At 41.0% G+C, this 24,055-nt stretch overlaps 1 protein-coding gene across 3 annotated transcripts in view; it reads right to left on the bottom strand.

The window, feature by feature from the left end:
* The window catches only part of NRXN1 (neurexin 1), a 1,230,870-nt gene that overhangs the window by 461,050 nt on the left and 745,765 nt on the right, over positions 1–24,055 (bottom strand). Inside the window, exon 1 of one of the 3 annotated variants that reach the window (XM_070379599.1) lies at positions 8,126–8,468. The exons of 1 other annotated variant lie outside the window; for it this stretch is intronic. In XM_070379599.1, coding sequence (XP_070235700.1) covers positions 8,126–8,369 — 244 coding nt within the window. In that variant the 5' untranslated portion in view covers positions 8,370–8,468. Of the gene's footprint in view, positions 1–8,125; positions 8,469–24,055 lie in introns of those variants that run through there. One more of the 3 variants, XM_070379600.1, reaches the window with a different exon arrangement.

Raw genomic sequence — 24,055 nt, 5'->3', positions numbered from 1 at the left:
GGACAACTGGATGGCTTAAGGAGTCTGTATACAATCTTTGCAAAAATATCTCCAGTTACAGCATGTTTACAATCAATGAAGTTCTGGGAAAAGGCAAGAGTATGAGGATTTTAAGAGATCCTTATTGCCAAAAGAATCTTAAGACCTCAAAGTTGAAAAGGATCTTGTCCAATTAAAAAAAAAAAAGCATATGAATGACAAAACAATATAAAATGCCACTCTCAACATTACTATTGAGATCCTTAACACCTCTAGAAACAATTATGTCTTTCATTAAAAGAAGGCACACAATGGAGTGTAAATGAGGCACTGATAGCTGACTGTATAAAGATGGTTTTCTTTATAGGAATTAAGTTCAGTTGCTGTATTCTGTTCTCAAGGACCAAGGTTCAAACTGTCTTAGGTTATCCAGTGTTCAGGAAAAACTGGATAAACGAGTAGAGCCCCTCCTCACTGCTGGAGCACAGGCTTCTGGGAAGAGTATTCTAAACAAGGAGGAAGATGAGTTAGAAGATGAGGGTTCTACTTCCGACTCTGTTACCAATTTGCTTTGATTCTATGAGTTCAGTTCATTCACATTATTTACAGCTCTGTTGTCACATCTATAAAATGAGAGGAATGTGCTCCCCAAACTTTAGAGCTGGGAGAGAAGTGAGGTTCAAAGCTGTGATTGAATTCCAGAAGTCACACATTTACACACATTACTGGTTGAATCAGAACCAGAATTCCTGATTTCAAGATCTGGTTTTTGCTACTACATATGTATTCGCTCTGAAATCTCTTACAATTTTTTAAAAGTGTATTTTATCATGGTAAGAACACTTAACATGAGGTTTACCCTCTTAGGAAAATTTTAAGCATACAATACAGTATTGTTAATTGTAGTCACAATGTTGTACAGAAGATCTGTAGAACTTACTCGTCTTGTGTAATTGATACTTTATGCCTGTTGACTAGAAACTACTTCATTTCCTCTTTTCTCCAGCCCTAGGAACCACCATTCTGTCCTCTAATTCTATGGATTTGATTGTTTTAGATGTTTGATATAAGTGGAATCATGCAGCATTTTTCTTTCTAAGACTGGCTTATTTCACTCAGCCTAATACCCTCAAAGTTTATCCATGTTGCAACATACTACAGAATATCCCTCTTTTTTAAGGTTGAATGCATATTCCACATTTTCTTTATATATTCAATCCAAATCACAGTATGATATCACCTAACACCTGTTAAGATGGCTGTTATCAAAAAGACAAATTTTGACAAAGAGGTGAAACTGGAACCCATATACACTATGAGTAGGAATACAAAATGCTACAGCTACTGTGAAAAATAGTATGGGTGTTAATCAAAAAATTATAAATACAACCATTGTTTGATCCAGCAACCCCATTTCTATCTATTTATCAAAAACAATTGAAATTAGGATTTTGCAGATGTCATCACTCCCATGTTACTGTAACATCCTTCACAATATCAAAATGTAGAAACAAATTTTTTTAACAAACATTTTTTGGGGGCCTATTATCATCTGAGCACTTAACAAATCCATGGTCCTATTTATTCTTCATGGAGATGTAACTCATTGTATTTTCATTTTATAGGTTGAAAAATTGCACTCAATATGCCAGCAAATTTGGAAACCTCAGCAGTGGCCACAGGACTGGAAAAGGTCCGTTTTCATTCCAATCCCAAAGAAAGGCAATGCCAAAGAATGCTCAAACTACCGCACAATTGCACTCATCTCACACGCTAGCAAAGTAATGCTCAAAATTCTCCAAGCCAGACTTCAACAGTACGTGAGCTGTGAAATTCCAGATATTCAAGCTGGATTTAGAAAAGGCAGAGGAAACAGAGATCAAATTGCCAACATCTGCTGGATCATTGAAAAAGCAAAAGAGTTCCAGAAACACATCTATTTCTGATTTATTGACTATGCCAAAGCCTTTGCCTGTGTGGATCAGAACAGACTGGAAAATTCTGAAAGAGATGGGAATACCAGACCACCTGACCTGCCTCTTGAGAAATCTGTATGCAGGTCAGGAAGCAACAGGTAGAACTGGACATGGAACAACAGACTAGTTCCAAATTGGGAAAAGAGTACGTCAAGGATGTATATGATCACCCTGCTTATTTAACTTATATGCAGAGTACGTCATGAGAAATGCTGGGCTGGAGGAAGCACAAGCTGGAATCAAGATTGCCGGGAGAAATATCAATAACCTCAGATTCGCAGATGACACCACCCTTATGGCAGTAAGCGAAGAAGAACTAAAGAGCCTCTTGATGAAAGTGAAAGAGAAGAGTGAAAAAGTTGGCTTAAGGCTCAATATTCAGAAAACTAAGATTATGGCATCTGGCAAATAGATAGGGAAACAGTGTCAGACTTTATTTTTTTGAGCTCCAAAATCATTGCAGATGGTGACTGCAGCAATGAAATTAAAAGATGCTTACTCCTTGGAAGAAAAGTTATGACCAACCTAGACAGCATATTAAAGATCAGAGACATTACTTTGCCAACAAAGGTCCATCTAGTCAAAACTATGGTTTTTACAGTAGTCATATATGAATGTGAGAGTTGGACTATGAAGAAAGCTGAGCACCAAAGAATTGATGCTTTTGAACTGTGGTGTTGGGAAAGACTCTTGAGAGTCCTTTGGACTGCAAGGAGATCCAACCAGTCCATCCTAAAGGAAATCAGTCCTGAATATTCTTTGGAAGGACTGATGTTGAAGCTGAAACTCCAATACTTTGGCCACTTGATATGAAGAACTGACTCATTGGAAAAGACCCTGATGCTGGGAAAGATTGAAGGCGTGAGGAGAAGGGGACAACAGAGGATGAGATGGCTGGATGGCATCACTGACTCAATGGACATGAATTTTGAGTAAGCTCCAGGAGTTAGTAATGGACAAGGAGGCCTGGCGTGCTGCAGTCCATGGGGTCGCAAAGAGTCGGACTCGACTGAGGGACTGAACTGAAGTGAGGTTGAGAAAACAGTCTTAGGGAGGATAAAGAAGTTAGTGGATAAGGAAGTTAGTGAATTTATATAAGGTGAGAAATTGGCAGTGGCCAAATTTTCACATAGATAATGATTTTGAGAATTATCTTCACCAGACCGAGCTGCCTCAACTACTTTTGTTAATACATTAGTGTGAACTTAAATCAGTGAATCCCCTGCCTTAAATACATTTGCAAAATAAGCCTTATTTCTATTTGAAAAATAAAAAGCTCTGTTTTTGTTAGAGGAAATATATGCAGCTACTTGGTGGAAAGCAATTGTGTAAGGAGCTCTTTCTGGAACATTAACATTACAGGATAATGCAAAGTGATGTAGCTAAAATTCACTATGTTGATGTTTTCATCAGATCATTTCATGTTGAGCCCTGGATGATTTCTACATATACATAAAGTTTATAGCTTCTGTATTTATGCTCAGAGGCTATTTGTTTTTAAAGGGCAAGTTTGTTTAAAGATGAACCCTTTCTAACAATAGCTTGCTGTATTTTTGGAACTAAATTGCAAAAATTTTTGATAGTCATGATTGGGTATATTAGTTCCTCCTCTCTCCCCTCTGCTACCAATGTCCCCCTTGTTACCTGACCTGTCATGATATCTGGTGCACAAACACAAAAACATGCACATATTACCAAATGAATGAATGGAAGAAATCAATATATTAAAGTTAAGGGCAACTGAGACACTAGAGTCTTGGACTACTTGGGCCATAATTAATTCAAGGATTCTTCCAGGAGGATTAGCTGAGAAGCTTGTCTAAAATATCATGGCAGAGATCCACACTTTTGTCCAAGAAGCCAAAATAAGGAACAAATGTGGGGTAGGGTTACCTACTTTAGCAGAATATTCATAGCTAAAAGTGTTCTGAGTTACACATATGAATCAATTACCAGGAAAGCAAAATTATTCTTCAACACAGTAAAGTCAAGTATATTTTGAAAGGTGTTGTTAACTCTCTTGGTTGCTAGACAAAAGAGCAAAGGGATCACTCTATCATACAGCACCCTCCCGACTGTGAGGAAGACAAAAACCTCCTCAGAATCAATGAAGTGATCCATGAGACACCTGGCAGATGCCATCAGCCTCTCTCACAGTATCCACTATCGTTAATACATGCTGGCAGCAAGATGTGAAGTCCTGGTCCTTGATAATGATTTCTACTCCAAGAGATTAACCATGAAAGCACATGGAGGACCCTCTCAGTTCAAGTTTCAAAAGCTCTGAGCTCATGCAATTGCTCTGGGCTATGGGCTGTGCAGAGTTGATTCTAATTCCTCTTTGACTCCAACTAGAGACTTGGCTGTATATTTCGGTGGCCCTGTGGTGTGCCTCAGTATCCCTACAAGGAAAAGGGTATTCAAACTGCCTCCAAAAGCGCCCATACTTTTTAGAAGTTTAGTGTGTGTATGAAAGTGCCTCTGAAAGAGAAATGTTATCAATTTAAGATACAATTATTTTCCTTATAGAAGCGCATTGGGCTACCTCAATTATAAACCACACTTTTTAAAATCTGTTAACATTCCCTTCTGGGAAAGCCCTTTAATAGTATAAGCTAATCATGGCGGTAAAATTTCCGGAGCTCATACTAGTGGGAGGAGAACGGCTGGCGCTGCTATGTTCATTCCTATGATGGTTTTCTCTTTCCTTTATCTCCTGAAATTATTGAGATGCTCTAAGCTTATTTTTGAAAGTATGCAGAGGTACTTAGGAAATCCAGGAGCAGAGATAAAAACCTGAGCATCGTACTGACATCATTCTATGCTCAGCACATATGGCACCTCACTAAAGCAATACCAACTGAACACACTGGCTTATTCTGAACTCTTGCTGGCTTTCAGTAGCAGTCTTAATTACAAGCAGGCTTGCTTTTTATCATTTACAGTCACATAGTTCTCCATTTATTTGACTAGGAAAATTGAGTTTTTCTGTGGACGTATTTTCAACCTTTATATATTTAAGTACATGCAAAATAAAATAGGATCTTGCAGTGATCTCAAAACCCGCTTCTCATATTCATTAAAAAAAATCCTCATCATAATCTCTGCAACTGGGTCAGCTTGCACAAAGATGCTCAGGGTAGCGATGAGTGCTTTCAGCACCCCACAATCCTTGTGAGTGACACCTCGTAATAGTGCAAATGAAGCATGGCATGATGAGAAAATGAAGAAGAATGGACCTGGACAGTCAACCCAGCAGTTTTCAAAACACAGAGAGGAGACTCAATTTTGTTCCCTTGAATACACCACACATGATTTTTCTTTTACACGTTTGAGCACATGCATGCTTTCCCTGTTATGAGAAAAATGTCTCATGATTCCACAAAATCCTATTATAAGCAAACAGGGTAGCTCGTGTGTTCATCTATATATGTATATTTGCCATAGTCTCAATTTTTGAGCCAAACTTCATTTACACCTGCCTTGATTTTCAGCCAGGAGTTTATCATATTGTCACTCACCTTTGTGCTTTTCCTTCACCCTCATCTATGAGGCTCAGAGATTATTTCCTTGTGGGCTCTCTCTCTAATTAGCTGAATATTCAGAGAGTTTATTGACCCAACAAATTCAACATCACCTCTTTCTTATTAGGTTTCTTTTAAGCCATCACCCTACCTGCTCTGCTCTCAGCCTCTCTGCATCCCCACCTCACTCGCGTCTCCACCTCACTCCTGTCTCTCCATCTTCCACCCTCAGAGGCTTATTTCATCCTTAACATGCCTCAGTTGTTCTCTAGACAAGAGTTTACCCCTCGTTCAAGGGAGAGAAGAGAGAAAGTACGAAAAACCCACAGCTGCTTTTATTTGGTGGAGGTTGGCTACTGACTGGTAAGTTTGCTACCCTGATTAAAAAAGGAAAAAAAAAAAAAAAAAAGAATATCAGAAAGCTTCTTCCAAAAGTATGTGTGAGAAGGGTGTGAGAGTTTCAAAAAGAAAAAAAAAATATGACCATACAACAGAACCTTCGAAGGAAAGAGAAAGTTTTCTGACTCAATAATGCCAACTGCTGCTCACATACAATTCCCTCCGCCATCCATCCATCCTTTCCCTTTCCCAGCGATAGATACGCCTGGTTTTTCATTCACACACAGAATCACTACATTCTGGTGGGAAGGAAGTGTTTGCAGAGACCAGCAGAGGGCGCCTGACTGGGGCAGAAGCTGCAATGGTAGGAGGACCAGGGTGCCTCTCCACGGCGGGGCCCCCCTTGGTCTTCTGTTTTTCCCACAACCCCCGGATGCCCTCCCATTTCAGCCACATCCCTTGGGAGACAGGCAGAGCCGCAGCAAAGAAGTTAATATGCATACAAGATTATTAGCCAAGCGCTCCCCACTGGTACAATTAGGTGCCCCACCCTCTCGCATACCCCATCTGGCTCACCGCACCCACCCACGCTGTCTGCCCCGCCCGCGCCCGGGCTCGCCTCCTTTCCTCCGGGTTCACACAATTTTGCATAAAGGCCGGGCAGTGGGTAAGGACTGCACCCGGGAAAGGGAGCCGCAAGCTACCAGGATACTGTGGGCAAGGAAGAGAGCTAGGCAACTCCTTGCTGTTTCAGAGGGATCTTTCCTTCCTGTCACTTTGTGCCAAAAAAAAAAAAAAAACAACCCTTTGGAGGCATCACTCAGGTCTCCATCCTAGGCACGCTGAACTGGAGAGAGTCCTAGAGAGGGAACTGGGAGAAGGAAGGGAAGGGATTCCTGGGCCCATTGTAAGTGTCTCAGCCACTCCTAAGGAAGATGCCCAGGGGATTTGTTCTCCTCAGTTGGGTTGGGCTGTAGCCTCGCACATCTAACCAGAACTGTCTCCAGGTGGGAAGCCTTCCCTGGGGAAGGGGCCATTCTGCTGTAACTAGCAGCTGCTGGGGGCGGCGGGAGAGGAATTCCTAGGGAGGGGTAAAGGGTTCAGTGAGGAACCAAGTCTGAAAGGGAAAGGGGCCCCCGCAAGCAAAAGAGGGAGAAAAAGATGTAAAAAGAATGTCCGTAACTTTCACCTTGCTTCTTAAAGTAACAGACTTTACACCAGGGGAAAAGAAAAATTGGGACTGGGGGAAGACACACACACACACACACACACACGCACACACACAAACTGCTGATGTTTTATTTATTGAAAACTCAGAGAATCTGAAATAGGCATTTATCTGAAGATGCCAGGAACCTGGCTTTACACTGCTGGCCATTCTGGAGAAGAAACCTGCCAACCAAAGCTTTCCTCCATACTCTGCTCTTTACAAAGGAATTCCCGGTGAGGAGAACAATTCTCTCTGTTCTAACTTCTCCTCCTCCAGGCAGACCTCCTAGCTTAATTATACCAGCCAGCACTGACCCACCTGCCCTCTTTGGGGAACACTACACTCTGAGGAAGGAGGACACAGGACCTCCCTTATCCCAACAGCCTTCAGACATGATCCAAAAAGAAGCATATAAGTGTGAGGGATGGGGAAAAGCGGATGGGGTTCAGGGGTCCTCTCTAAACTGGGTAGGGCCTGGCAATCATAAGAGAGGGTGCCTCCACCACCTTCCTACCTTCTCCAATTAAGAGAAGAGGTGGGGACAAGTGGAAATAGCCTCCTGTTGAGTGAGTCCCGGGACCTGCCACCATCACTGCAGTCTGGGTGCTCTTTGGAGGAACGTGCGGGCTGGAACCTCTCCTTCCCCCAGACCAGGGAAGATGGGCAGGAGGTGGGGCAGCACACAGCACAGACAAAAGGTTCGGCAGAGCGCTCCTCTCTCGGGAGCTCAGGTCCCTGGGCAGAGCTCGGTCCCCTATTCGGCCACACTGAGTGACCTTCTCGCTAGTAACGCCCCCTTCCCGCGGGGCCCAGGCGCCCGACCAGGGATGGTCCTTTAATAGGTGCCCACATCTCTCTCCCGACACCCCCCGACATGGAACGCCCCTCCCACCCCTCACCACAAACACCCGCGACGCCTTCCTCCAACCCCTTTCTATTGTCTTCAAAGAGATAAGTGGCTCCCACCAAACACACCCAAATGCACCTCCCTCCCTCGCGCTCCCATTTCTCCGAGCCTTAAGGGCCGAGAAGCGAGTGCAGGGTTGGAAGCGGGGAGCGAGGGAGTAACCCGCGAGAACTTGGCATCGCAGACCCACCGTGTCCGCCTCGCAAGGATGCCGGTGACCTGTAGATTGCAATAGGCACTGAATGATGCTTGCTGCTGCCATGGAAATGGTGGATGTGGTGCGCTCCCAAACTGGACGCCCCCCAAGCCACTCCTAGGAGGCCGCTGAGGGTGAGCGGGACTATCCAGAGCAGGGCCAGGCGCCCCCCCGCGCCGCCGCCGCCGCCCCCAGGCGAGCCCAGCTCGGCTCCGCACCGGAGCATCCTCTGGTACATGGCGGGGCGCCCGCCGAGGGGCCGCCGCCGCGGGAGGCAAAGTTTGGGGCGCGGGGAGGGGAGAGGGCGCTGGGGAGCGGGCAGCTCAGGGTGGGCTGCAGGGCCGGCCGCCTCACCGCGCCAGGGCACCCATCCTCTCCCTCCTTCGGACAGTCTTCTCGGGGTCCTGGAGTCCGCCGTGCCTTGCACCCCAAAGATTCCGAAACATAGCCGAGGCGAATGCAGCTGATAGGGGCTTGTCTGGAAAGGCAGTCCCGGGGAACAGCAAACGCGGAGCGGGCGGCTGCTCCCAGATTTCCAGGGCTCCAGGTTCTCGAGAGATACTCCCAAAGAGTTTCGGGCGAGTGCGTGCCGGGGGGTGGGGAGCGGGGAAATGGTTTAAAGCTCCTCCCGGAGGGTCCTCACTTCTACATGACAGCCATCCACCGCGAATCCACTAGGTAAATCCGTTTAGCATTGTGTGTGGGAACCGAGGAGGCCACTTCGCCGGCCCAACCTCCTTTCAAGGGAGAAGCAGACCCCATGGACTCCAGGCGCCCCTTCGCTCCATTCAGCTCGGGCCGGCTCGCCCGCTCGCGCCAGCCTCCCCGGGCAGCGCGCGGAGCAGCGGCGCGCATCGCCTGCTCCCGAGGCAATCTCCGCGTCCGCCGCCTCCTGACACTTACGCCCGGCAAGGGGTTCAGAGGGAAGAGTGCACCCTTACGAAAGAAGCAGGGATCGAACGGGGGAAAGAGAGCTGGGGAAAAGCAGAAGCAGACAAAGGAGTGGGGCGAGGTGGGGGCGGGGGGGGAGCAAAAGAAAAAGAAAAAAAAAAGAGAGAAGAAAAACCACACAAGCTGGCGAAGCGAGGGGCTCTATGCAAATCTGCAGTCTCCAAACAGCAAATCACTGAAGCTCGGATGCAATGCAGAGGACGAGCCTATGTAACGAGGGAGGCTGGTCTGGCTTCCCACAAAAATCGCCCTGCTTTGCCTCTCTCAAGCATTCTCCACACATCAAAGGGACACGTGTACCGCGATGCGGGGAACACCTAAAAGGCAACTCTCCCTCCTCTGCCAGGTGATCCCGCCGTCTGAATTACAACGGCAAATGGCACCCTTCCCCTACCCCTACGGTTTAGATGTAACCAGTGTCTTGAGAGCTCTTAAAAGAGAAAGAATTCGGCTCTTTTTATTGGACCAAACTTGTTCTGCCAGGTGTTCAAACCGAATCTGCGAAATATGGCTTGACACCATCTACTCAAGCATCAGTTTTGATGATCTGTTAATTACACATATTACTCATAACAAAGAGCCCTGGTTCCTACTACAATATCATATTTCATATAAGGCAGTAGAAGTGCAGGGAGCCAAACTACACAAGGAGGAAAAGGAAGGAGTAAATCTGGCCATTGAGGAAGAGACAGAAAAAGAGAGAATAAGAGAGAGAAGGAGACAGCTGAGAACGGATGACAGAAGAAAGAAACAGTATGAATGAGATTGTGTCTTGGTCCAACATTTTAGGGTTCTTTAAGAACCCCCAAGATCTCTGTAAAAGCACAGTTATGAAGATCTTTTATATGGATGCAGTTCTGCTTTTCTATTATCATGTTTCACAAGGAAAATAACACCAACAAATCAGGAAATAAAAATTCCTTAATCTAGTACCCCTAAGGAAGAGAGGACATTATATTCTATTGGTGAAATGAAGAATCTTTAACCTGAAACCATGTGTCCTGGAAAAGACAACACACAACTGAGAGTAAAAATCTTAGCATGGCAAGTAGACTTAGCCATGACGACCACAGTCACTGGCAGCGGCTGCTGCTGCTGCTAAGTTGCTTCAGTCGTGTCTGACTCTGTGCGACCCCATAGAAGGCAGCCCATTAAGCTCCCCCGTCCCTGGGATTCTCCAGGCAAGAATACTGGAGTAGGTTGCCATTTCCTTCTCCAATGTGTGAAAGTGAAGTCGCTCAGTTGTGTCTGACTCTTAGCGACCCCATGGACTGCAGCCTACCAGGCTCCTCTGTCCATGGGATTTTCCACGCAAAAGTACTGGAGTGGGGTGCCATTGCCTTCCCTGCACTGACGGCTAGTAGACAAGATATGGAAGTATGATTAAAACAGTTCCCTGGTTTCTAAAAGAAGATAAAAACTATGGCATGACTAGTGGCTGGACTTTTTTTTGTGTTTATTCCTATTTAAAGACAAAGGAAAACAACTCTGAGTAAGCACTACCTCTCACAGTCTACTTACTGTCTATATAATCCCTTATGCTAACAAAATTATGTATTGAAAAAAGGAATTCTAGAAGGATTTGATACAAATCATCCACTCACCCAATTGGTGATTTAGATGAATGGCACCCCACTCCAGTACTCTTGCCTGGAAAATCCCATGGACGGAGGAGCATGGTGGGCTGCAGTCTGTGGGGTCGCTAAGAGTCGGACACGACTGAGCGACTTCACTTTCACTTTTCACTTTCATGCATTGGAGGAGGAAATGGCAACCCACTCCAGTGTTCTTGCCTGGAGAATCCCAGGGACGGCGGGGCCTGGTGGGCTGCTGTCTATGGGGTCGCACAGAGTCAGACACGACTGAAGCGACTTAGCAGCAGCAGCAGCACTGCTTCCTAGTTCATTCAGAGTCAATCCTGGGACTCTGGTGGTCACTATGTTACCGGTGTACAGGGACTGCCTAATCAAATGTGTAGCATTCCAACACCTTACATCCTTGGCAAAAGTTTACTTTATTTTACTGAAAACATAATAGTTCAGTTCAGCTCAGTTCAGTTGCTCAGTCGTGTCAGACTCTTTACAACCCCATGAACTGCAGCACACCAGACCCCCATGTTCATCACCAACTCCCAGAGTCCACCCAAACCCATGTCCATCGAGTCGGTGATGCCATCCAACTATCTCATCCTCTGTCATCCCCTTTTCCTCCTGCCCTCAATCTTTCCCAGCATCAGGGTCTTTTCAAATGAGTCAGCTCTTCACATCAGGTGGCCAAAGTATTGGAATTTCAGCTTCAACATCAGTCCTTCCAATGAACACCCAAGACTAATCTCCTTTAGGATGGACTGGTTGGATCTCCTTGCAGTCCAAGGCACTCTCAAGAGTCTTCTTCAACACCACAGTTCAAAAGCATCAATTCTTCGGCTTTTTTTATAGTCCAACTCTCACATCCATACATGACCACAGGAAAAACCATAGCCTAAATAGCTTAGTCAGGCTAGTGAAGGTGCTTTTATCTGTTTAAATACACCATGTCTCCCAACTTACCACAACTGCTTAAAGATCAAGAGAACCCAAATCCAGCACTTTCCACTGTGTCCTGTTCCCATCCTTATCCCCAATCCATTTTCTCTCATTTTGTTACTTTTTAGCATGTGGGTTTTAATTCACTAGATTGTAAATATCCATTTTTAAAACATCCAGTAAGCTTCAAAAAGAAAAATGAGGAGCACTAATTTAGGAGATGGGAAATCTGGGCTCCCTTCTTGGCACTGCCATTTAAAATACTGGTTATGTCACATTAGTAACCTAGCATCTCCCCAAGGTTCTGTGGCTTCCTTTATAAAACAGTCATGTCCCTGTCTTTCCTAACAATCCCACAGGGCAGGAAGGGTATAATGTAATATTTAATGAGAGAGGACTTTAAAATATATCAAACACTCCACAGGGTACAGGCAGTATGTCTCTCGTTCTGTAGAGGTCTAACATATTGGAGCTGATGGGCCTACACCATTCATCCGGTTCCTTTCCATCTATAGATATGTAGAGCACTGCATGGTTCTCTGATAGCCTGGTTAAGCGTGATGATCTGTCCTTCCCTTCCTAACTAGATAGTAGATTCCTGAAGGGGAGAGGAGACAAACCTTCATTTGTACTCCCTCTAGTGCCCGGCATTTGTGAAATGAAAATGTATCTCTTAATGCATATAGTCAATTGTCATTATTTACAGAAATTATGGTCTAAAAAGTGACTATGAACACTGATTTAGGGAATACAAACCATTGCTCCTATGGGTTAGGTTCCTAAGTCTCTGGTCACAGTATTTTCATCAACAGATTGATATATAACCTTATTTTATTGTTTTCTGTTTAAAGACATTTTCACTGAAAAAAATATATATATATAGTCAATTCATAACACTGAATTCAGAGCCAAGATCACTATAACTTAAGCCTGAATGAAGCTTCTCTAACCTACTTATTTTCTCCGTAAGACATATCATGGCTTTCTTGCGCTCAGGAACATTAAACAGCACTTCAACATTATGTTTAGGGACTGTTTTAAAGAGCAAAATCACCAACAAAAAGAACAGAAATGTGAAAAATATGGTACTAAATAGACCACACAAAGGACATTTGTTTACAATATAAGCTGAAGGCAGAATGTTGCCTTGTTTGACCTCAACTGGGAAGGCGGGTGTTCAGGACTCACATGTTTTGCCTCTCTGTGCATATCTGTTAAGGATCACCTTGGTGCCATGAGTACTGATTTGGGGTTATAAATTTTATTGCAGAGGTGAGGTCACACCTGTGAAAAACAGGAATTTACTTTCTTGAATTAACAAGAAGGAGGGGGTGAAATTTGGGAAATGATTTGTATAAATGAAAGAAATAGGAATAGAGTAAGTGTAGAAGATTTTGATGAACCTTTCCAAGAGCACTCGATGAACAAAAGACTCCCCTGACTGTCTTACATTATCTCAGGCCTTGGGAGATGATGGTGGGGTTAGGGAAGGCATAGGCCAGGAATCTCAGTTTTACTGGAGTCTCAAGGGCTTAAGAGGAAATATTTATGACTGCCTTGAAAGAAGAAATTGTAGCTGTCTGGGGCACCTTTGCAATACTTAGGAGGTTCTGGGATGGATTCTGTGATACAGATGCTGCAATATTTGTTATAAATGACTGTAATTTGGTGGAACAAGGAGCAATTCTATCTAGAAAGTAGAGAAAAGTCTTCTGAGCAAACTCATGCCTAATGTGGATGAAGCAAATAAAGCTTGTGCTTACTCTTGATGTCTCTTCAGCGGGTCCATTCCTGAGGCTGGAAATGTATTATTTAAAGAAACTGAGGTAGCGCTGACATATGTTCTCACGTGCGTAAACAACTGTTTGGAGGAGACAAAGTGCTTGGCTGCCCGTAATTTACTCTTAAATATTTCACCATGGACAATGTGATATAAATGTGTGTCAGTACTGTTCTATGTCTCAGGAGAATTGGTTGCTTTCACCAGGAATGCATGCTCTAATGTTTCAGCCAGAACCACAGAAGTCAGAGGGGGCTTCTAGAAGGCTTGAGTTATCATCATCTCCAATCATGATATGGCTTTGCTCATTAATTGGAATATATGTTGGAAACAGGTTATCATTAATGACATAAATGGCTTGTCATTTTGTTAATGGAGGTTAAGAATGGATGTCTTTGGTGAAATCATTAACATTCAAGATAGGTGGACTGGCCAAAATTTTTATGAACATGCTTTGCTTCTATTTGAGTAGACTATGCGGATCTAAGAGACCTTTCACCCTTTACTGTAAGAAATAGTGCCATAATACTAGTAATAATAAGAACTAACACATTTGCAACTGTCACAACTCTGAGAGATGTAAAAGAGTGAGATCATTTAGTCATCACAAAACGATATGAAACCAGTGCTCACTGATCCCTAACAAAACTTGATCGCTTAATTCTAATAGATAGGATCTGAATGCTACCACTGAAATACTGCCATATTTGCTTCAAGAAATTCTACTTGCAAGACATTTTTGGGAGGTGGTGCTTAAAAGAACCAGGAGTTGGAAATTAATCAAGCCTCCATAACAGGCTATAAGATTTTGTACCTACTTAGTAATAAATGTCTGCTTCTGTAGCAAAAGTTGGTCTGCGTCTTAAATCCCCTAGGACCTGTGGGAATGCTTGGGAGACTGGTTCACCCTCCCCTGCCTCTGACTACCTTGCATACCAAGATCTACCAAGAGAATCTAATATCTATAAATGGGAGGCTATTCTAGATTCATTCACAGCCAATGATTCACAGTGGACAAGAAGGCAGGTGATTTAGTGTGAAGAAATGGGAGATGGGATTGAAAGCTGAGGGGAGAAAAGAAAGAAAATAGATGAAGAAAGAGAAGAGCGTGTAGAAGGGGGAGTGTGCACAGAAATGGAAAAGGACAGGTCACTTCAAACTATTTTTTCCTATTCCTAATATCAACCCTTTTGCCTCAAGAAGCAGGATGGTTGTCAGGCAGACACTTCCCAGCTTTTTGTATTTTTCTTAACACTTAATTGGAAATGGTTACAGCTCAGTATTAAGCTTTTAAAATAGAAAAGTAGACACTAAAACAGCAGAGAGGAAGTATATTAAAACCCAGAGGCAGCGCCAATCTTTTAAAAATTAAAAATGAGAGTGTCAGTCATGCATTTTGAAAGAAAGAGAGAACCCATGTATCCATCTACCTGCATTTCTGGGTGGGGATTGAGAGACAGTAAAGAGGGGGAGACCGAGGAGAGGATGCTCTCTGTGAAGCTGGAACGACAAACCTCTGATCCTGTTACCTTTGTGGGTTATTGCAGATCCCTAAAGGTGTTCTGATAAAAAATCGGGGAAAGAGAGAAGAGACAAAGGAAAAAAAAAAAAAGGAAGGCAAGAAGGAGGGAGGGAGGAAGAAAGAGAATGAATGAAAGAGGGGGGGAAGGGAGGGAGGGAGGGAGGAAGGAAGGAAGGAGACATGCCAGGACTAAAAGCATCCCTGGAAATCTTGTAGTTCAATCTCTTCAGATGATAAAGTTGAGGTCCACAAAAGTAATAATGATACCAAAACTTCAGATATACTTATGATGTGTTTACTTATCTGGAAGTGCACCTTCATCTCCCACCACCCATAGTCTCATCATAGATGTAGATTGGTGAATTCAATCCATGTACCCACTACCTAGAACCTCCACACTGATATACCAAAGGAGGCAGAGTAGCGGGAACCCAACATGAGACAGCACGATGCCCAGTTTACTCAAAATAAATTAAAGCCTGCGGTTGGATTTGTGAAATATCAATCGATTTATTCAATCACAGTTAGTGGTGTTTAGGCCTGAAATATTTTATGCTCCCTATCTTTTCTCTTGCCCTTTTAAACTAAAACTTAATTTTGACATCTGACATAAAATTCATTGCCTAAGCACCAAGGCTGGGTCATAGACATTTCATTATCAACTGCCTCTTCAAGTGTTGTGGGCATTACTTTGGCAACAACCAATCATATACTTTCAATCATTAGCATCTTATATTGTTTGTATAGTTATTTAAATGAAGTTGTGTTGCTGACAAACTCTTCCCCAGGTTCATGCCCTCTGATGGGACTGCATTCATAGTATAGAGGAAGAATATGCGGCTTGAGTGCCCAGACTGTGGGTTTGAATCTGAGTCTGTGATTATTATCCATCTGACACTGGGTTTAATGGACCCTTACCCCCATTTCCTTGTCTGTAAAATGATTATAACACTGTGTAATGAAATAGAACAGCCTCTAAAATATATTAAGCACTAAATATAAGTTACTGCCACTTACTCACTGTGCATATTTTAGGTAGTTATTAAAGACATACCAATAATGAGCTGTAACAGGATTTTTACTTTTGCCCAATTTCAGACTCTTCCCCCTCAGTCAAGTTCAGCCACCTCCATGATTCTGTTTCTCGAAAACTGTGATGCTCAAACTTTAGTGTGTCTGAGAATCACTAGAACGGCTTATTAAATCATAGATTGCTTTGCTTTTGATTCCCTTGATCTGTACAGTGGCCTGATAATTTGCATTTTTAACAAGTTCCCAGGTAATGCTCATACTGCTGGCCCAGGGGAATTAGATTTTCAGAACCACTGCTCTGTCTGAATGTCAAAGTCTTTAACATGGGTTTTATTAACCAACACCGGGGGGGCTTTCTAATTAAGCTCCTTACCAATAACTTTGCCTCTCTGGCTGTGTACTCTAAACATAGACAGCAGTGCTGTTCCCAGATCTTTAAAGCATTCTTTAAAGACTTCAAGGTGTCTACCTTATAAACCTAGATGTTCTCATTTCACACCATGTAACTATAAATTCCTTTCATTCTACTTAGAAAAAACTATTTTCTTTTCTCTCTCATCTTTTGAATTTGAGCTCACTGACTGCATGACATTACACTCTGAATCTGACTTTACTAACTTATGCAGGTGAGAATGCTTGTTTCCATATAAAACCTAATCATCCAAATAGTCAGGTACCGTTTAAAAAAGAAAAAAAAAAAAGTAGTCCCTTTCAGGTCCTGGCATTTCAAGTTTTCAGTCTGACCAGCATCAACTACGGGAGAGATCAATGACAAAAACTGACAACCTGGGAGCTGTCACCTGCATCAGTGGTGGCACAGTCTGTCACATACATGCATCACTGCAGAAGAAAGCAACACGGCATTATAGAGAATGGAACTAGAGTTGAAGGACAACTATAAGGCAAGTGAGGGTGATATAAAAACTGAGACGTAATTTGCAAATTTCTTAGTAAATAGAGATATTCAAATCTAGAACCAGACATCATACCCATGCCATGAGTTTAATTTCCTGAACGCTGGAGTACTTGGAGCATAAACCAATCTGATGTATCTTTATGGATATATGTTCTGGAGCATATGTTGCCATCTGAATTCACTAAAAATAATTTAATCATGCAATTTGAACTGAATCTCTAAATAGGTTTGTCTGGGATCTATAATCTAATCACCATCCAATTCAGGACAAATAGATTACACACTTTGTAAGAGTGATATTGTGAAGTTAGCACTACAGTTAGTTAGTGCGATTATCCCGCTACAAAGATTGCTGTTCCAGGTAATTCAAAGTTCTTTACCATGGCATATTAAGCCCTTCAAAATTTGCCTCCATCCTGCCTCTGCCTTATTTTTATCTCAACTTCTGCCACTTTCCCTGCAAACATCCTAGGCTCCCGCCACATGACCTTCTCTTCCCTAAACACACTATGTTTTTCACTTTTGCCACTGCCCATGCAATTCTGTTAAAAGATTATCTTTTCTCCTTCCTATGTCTCTTTAATAGCTCATTTATTCTTCTATAAAATTGTTGGAAATTTTTCTAAACTCTGTCAGTTAGTTGCTAAACTCCCTCAAGTATAGACTATCAGAAATACCTGAAAAAAAAAAAATACCTGAAGTATGTAACAGTATATTTATACTATCATTGTGCTGAATGAATGGAATATCAAAATAACATATTAAATGTATCTCTGTATGTAGGAGTTTAAAAAACTCCTTATAAACCAAAAAACAAAAGAAATGAAACAAACCCTCTTCAATTTATCCTTGCAGGCTTTTGATGAGCTCGTTCATTGCCTAAGATATGTAAGAAATTTAGGTTAAACTTCAGTTTGAATGATAAATTGGTTATGAAGAATAATGGAATTCATTATCATTTTCCTATTCATGTTGTATACAGATGTCTGTCTTTCCTCTTCTATGTAAAAGGAAAATCAAATAGCACCAAGCAAAGTTGCTTGCTGCCAAGTTGAACTGCCAAGGAAACATTTATAGCCAACTTATAAATCCTTGAAAATAGGGCTTTATAATGGAAATACTGGCAGCATTTTAACTATAACCATTCAAATAATATCACTATAGCAGAACTTATAATCCAATATACCTGTTCTGGGATGGATGAGAGACTTAGCTATAGGTTTTGGGAAAACTTCCAGTGGCTCAATTCAGATTGAATGATCATTCCATTCGAATCTCTTAGGATATTTATATTTATTTCCAAATGTGTAGTATATATTCCAAAATATTTATTCTTAAAATATAGAATATATTTTTTGATACTTGCATAAAAATATATGACCTCTGAGAGGCATTTCCAAAAATCATTAATCAGTTTTTTTTTTCAACTGTCTTCTTTTTCTTTCACGAAAGAATTACTTTCCTCAGCTTTTCTCTGTTCTGTTGCTGAGATGATTCCCCCAGAGACTTGTGTGTTTATCTTGACAGGTGTTAGTAGATTTGTGGACCTCTGTGGAATTGTTCCTAGTTGTGTTGAGGTACAGTAGAAAACACTACGTCTGCAAACTAATGAACTTACCTTATTGCATTCTAAATAAAATAAACCACCCAGTGAGTGGAATTAATCTACTAATGTCTTCCTAATGAAGCTTTCATTAGGCATATGGTGTCATCTTCAATATTTAATACATGATAGGTATTAAAACAAAGCATATCTGGTAATTTTTTAAATGCATACATGATGACTGCCTTGTATATTATTTTCAAATGAACTAGTTCACCCTCAGATTGCTTTAGGCACCTAATCAAAGAGATACAAGAAACATTTCTAGACTTGAGTGAATGTTTCACATCCAAATGGAAAGAAGAATTGTCTTATCTACCATCACCCTTAAATAATTAAAACTAGATTTGCTGTTCTAATTTTTAAGAATCGAGCTATATAATAGTGTGCAATTTTCTGTGCAATGTAAAATGCCACTCATTAATGAAATTTAGGAGCCAGATATCGAGAATGGAATGGTGTTAGTCCAATTCACAGTGGTTTGCTTTAAAATAATGCTACTTCCTAGCATAGCAAACAGCAGATTAAATTCTGATTGAACACTTCAATGGTCAATGGAAGATCAGCTGCTAACATAATCTGTATCCTTTCTTATTGGCAAGAAAAAAAAAAAAGCAAAGTATAATGCAGAAATACCTGCCTACTTCAGAAATTCATCAGTTTGGGATCATGTGCTATCTTATTCCATCTAACAATTATAGTACCATGTAGACAAGCCACAGAGAAGTCACATCCTCATTGCTGTACTAAGCCAAATTCTTAATTTCTCATTTCAGGTTGCCATATAATATTATCTCCTATCTTGGAACAGTAATCACGGTTGTCCAAATGAGACTTGAAGATCTTATCAGTCATGCATTTTACTATTATTATTAAAATTTACTCATTTAAATGATTCTTTACTGCCAGGCCTTTCAGAGGCTAGAAAACAGACACAGTAAAAGAGTAAAGGTGGGTCTTTTTTCCTTCAGCAGTAGGAGCCAGAAACAGTATGAAAGCAACAGGTCATGAAGAAAGGCAGTTTCCTACTTGAGGGATTAGACAGTACCCTCTTTTGTACTGTTCAATCACGGTTTTGATTATTTTTTCAAGTGATACTGATTTTTTTTTCAATTTACATAGTCTCTAAAGAAACTGCAAGAGATCCCCAAACACAAACCATCTCAGGCAATCAATAAAACAGATTTTAAAAAGCCCTCATTTATATTTACTGGAGAAGGCAATGGCACCCCACTCCAGTACTCTTGCCTGGAAAAACCCATGGACAGAGGAGCCTGGTAGGGTGCAGTCCATGGGGTTGTGAAGAGTTGGACATGACTGAGTGACTTCACTTTCACTTTTCACTTTCATGCACTGGAGAAGGAAATGGCAACCCATTCTAGTGTTCTTGCCTGGAGCATCCCAGGGACGGGGGAGCCTGGTGGGCTGCCGTCTATGGGGTCGCACAGAGTTGGACACAACTGAAGTAGCAGTAGCAGCATTTATATTTACAGCCTTGAGCAAACCTGCACACAGCATATAAAATAATAATAACAATAAACTAAACCACAACACAAGCTAAAGATAATTAGTTTGACAAGAAAGACTTTGAACTGATACGTGAGGCTTTTTTCTTTTATTCTTTAGGGAAAATACAGGTGATTTTTATTTTGAAGCAGCTCACATTTGCTAGCATTACAAAATTGAAAACTATGTAAGTTTCAGCAAATGTTTGCTGTCCTTTTTGGATTCACAACAATAATGACTGCCATCAGTCAGTATTGCATTCAGATTTGAGAACATTTGAAGCATAAAACTGTGCTCTTGAATATCATGTGAAAATCTTAATCACTTTAAAATGCTTTTACATTCAAGGAGGAGTAGGGCATAGTCTTAATAGAGGCAAACAACAGTTATATGTATAAAATGGGAAGTAAAATCATGAGGTTGTTTTCACAGCCCATTTTTTTTTTTTAAGGTTTATTGCTTATGAGTCATGTTTAAGGAAGCTGCACTTTTTCTATGCTGGACTGTTATATCAGATAATTAAAAACAGAAATTTCCTGTAGCTAAATAGTAGGGTTGTGACAAAACCTTATTACTTATCTCAACATATTCCTCAGTTACCCAGTTTGCCTAGAATCCTACATTTCATACTATTAACAGACACCTGAGGTATGGTGGATGATTAGTAAACAAAGCTCTAACTTTTATTTTAATCATTCTTTTTTACCACTTTGTCAAAATAGTGATGCTAAGGCAGTTTTGATCTCAATAGCCTATAGAGACATTAAAAGCAAGAGAACAAGTATATTAACATAGATATTTCTTATTTTATATATAACTTGAGTGATATTTTCTAACTTGGTGGAATCATCTACTGTATAAACTTGGGAATTATTTGTGAAAATTAAAGGGAATAGGGAACTATACACAGAAATCAAATTAGAAGAGTACAGATCTACACTCCAATAGGATAAAATTTGACTGTTAGAATTATACAGTCTTAGAAGAAGTTTGAAGTTGTCCAGTGTGGCTGAGATAAGCAGAATTAGGAGCAATAAATGATATTATTTTTACCCAGTAATAGATTAAAAACAGGTTAGTTGGGCAAATGAAGTTTGAATCCACTGGGTTTCCAAAACTGGGAATTAAAGGAAAAAATCAAGAGTTGGATTACTATCAAGGAATAGAAAATAGGTTACAATTTTCCAGATTAAAAAAAATGGCACAAAAATACTCTAATAAGACTCAGATCTGGTTCTAAAGAACCCAACAGTTTCTTATGACTTACTGGGTAGTGTCTATATAGGAATACCAAGATTCATTTTAAAATTCAGTGACTTTAGTCCCTATAGTTTTTAGGGGCAGCGCAGTCCTTGGATCATAGATCAAGCTTAGAAAGGCAGTTGTATCAGATACTTCTAATTTGTACTCATTATCTATTCTGCCATCTTTCTGGCAAATTGAATGACCTGTATTTTGGGAGTAGGGAGGAATAAAGTACATAGAACAGCAATATGTCCCATTAAGAAACTTGCTTTCCCAAACTTCCCGACAGTCAGAGTGTCCTTGTGACCCCGTTAATCTTGCGGGAATATAAATGGAAGTTCTTGGGAAAGGTTTTCTACAAAGACAGACTTGGACAGCATGTCCTTTCATTCTTTGTGCCACAAAATCTTATTCCTTTTGTCCAAAATGCAGAATCACTGCTATGAAAGATACCCATTCTGAGACCATGAGGTCAAAATCATATTCTAAGGATGGAGAAGTAAGAAGGAGTCTAAATCCTTGACATTATTTTACTGGAGTTATACTAGCCCTACCTCACCTACTTCTGAGCTTCTTATTAAATACGAAAACTAAATGATCTTCTGTTTAAATCAGTGTAAGTCAGGTTATCAGTTTGGGGAAGTAAATATATCCCTAATATATAACTAATTTCTGGTAAGGATGATTAGGTGAGTTGGTTAGCTACATTGGACTCAGGGTGACATTTATTCTTAAGGAAAGTCAATAACATACTGTCCAGAACTGTGATTTTAATGGGTCAGGATATGCTTTGGATTCCTCCAGAACCACATGCATTTTAGAAAGGTAGTTGCTTTAATACAGGGGCCTATTAGAGATAATAATTGAGAAATAAGGCTATCTAAGGCCCTTGAACAAGAAGAAAATTACTTTGAGTAAAGAATGTTTGGGGCCTGAAGGGAAGTGTTCTCTCTTTGTCATTCCCAAGCATGCCAGGGAAAAGAAAGAGAACATTCTATTTTCTAGAAATAAGGAACTAGAACCTGCCAAAGACATATTCTCAATCAGGAAGTCTCTGAAGTGGGGTTATTAGTAATAAACTCATCTTCCCAATCAGTATACATAAATGTGAGTAGGTGCAGCTGATATACATTTATTTTTCCATTTATTCCTTAAAGAATCAAATAATTTATTGATTGAACAAATATTTACTGAGTACCTGCTCTATAGCATGATGTGTACCAGGCCCTGATCTCATCCAGAAAGAAACAATTCGGGGTTTGGTTCTAGTTGAAGAAAGGAGTCTTTGAGCTTATTGCCTCCTTATCTTGAACTGGGCTCATCCCCGTCCTCTCTTGAAGTTCATAAAAGGCTAATATGTACCTTGACTTATAGAAACTGCCCTGTAGATAGGATTGTATTGGAACTGAATGAGTCTTACTTCAGTTAATATAGTTTCATACTCAAAGGGTTTCAAAGCAGTTCAGACATGCTTATTGACCAGGTGCTTACCACCTATTTGGCAAATGCTGTTTATAAAGTTTTCAAGAAACAAATATTGATCCAAACAACTCCCTTGCATTTAATATTCTATCATTGTAGAAGGCTACTATTAACTTTGATGTACACATGCAATTACCTGTCTGACTAAAGAGTTTCAATTGCCCTAACTCTTGGGCACCACACCATGATTAAATGCATAGAAGCAACAAGTTGTTAACTTGGGCAGCCAGAAAACCACTGTGGCATAAGATCAATAGTTATATCACCTACTAAAGAATGTCTTTGTCATTGTTTTCTACAGTCCTCGAAGTCCTAGATAAGAATTTACAGCTGGGTTTTGTTCTTCTTCTGTGTATATATTATTTATGCAAATAAAAATTAAATTTATCTAGGAAGAGTCGAGATGGTCCATAGAGGAGTGAAGATTGTTTTAATTATTGTAGAGCTCACAAAATACATTTCAACTGGCAGGGCATCCTCTTCAACAGACTACCATATGCTTCAGAGAAGGGAAAATTAGCATGCATAAATGTAAAATCTTGCATGTGGCTTTGAGAAAAATCAGTAGCACAAGCACAGGATGAGGGAAACCTGATTCTGTAGTTCTTAGTTTAAAAAAGTACCACGAGATTTTCACTGAACAAAAAAGTAATCATAGACAACAGTTTGATGCAACTGTTATAAAAAACAAAATGAATTTAATTGAAGGATGTAGTTCTTTTTTCCCACACTTTACATAAAACACATATAGAATATGGTTTGACATGCTGAGTTCCTTATTTTAAAAGATACATTGACAAAAGGAATGACCAGATGCTCAGAAAAGCCATGAAAATGAAGTGAAAGTGTTAGTCTCTCAGTCATGTCCGACTCTTTGCAACTCCATGGACTTTAGCCAGGTTCCTCTGTGCATGGGATTTTCCAGGCAGGAATAATGGAGTGGGTAGCCATTCCCTTCTCCAGGGGTCTTCCTGACCCAGGGATTGAACCTGGGTTTCCTGCATTGCAGGTAGATTCTTTACCATCTGATAGGTATGCTTCACTGACTTTGCAGCTAGAGAAAGAGCCACTAGATGGAAACAGATTAACAAAGAAGCAGATTATAGCACTAAGATAAATGAAGATTTCAGAAAGTGGGAATTTGGGATTAATCTGCATTTCCACAAGGTAATTTCTGATATGTTCCCCTGTCCTGAGATCTTACCTGTGGACATGTCCTTACAGAAATAATGGAACTTGAGAGAAATAATAAAGTGAGCTTTAGGTCTAATTGTCAACCAAGGAAACTGAAAGCAGGATCCTATGCAAGAGTTGTCAAGAAGAAGCACAAAGGCTACCCTCTGATGTATATACTGCTGCGCC

The sequence above is a fragment of the Bos mutus genome, chromosome 11 (assembly GCF_027580195.1).
Source record: "Bos mutus isolate GX-2022 chromosome 11, NWIPB_WYAK_1.1, whole genome shotgun sequence".
NCBI lineage: Eukaryota > Metazoa > Chordata > Mammalia > Artiodactyla > Bovidae > Bos > Bos mutus.
The sequence above is the reverse complement of the archived record's forward strand: the minus strand, read 5'-3'. Positions and strand labels throughout refer to the sequence as shown.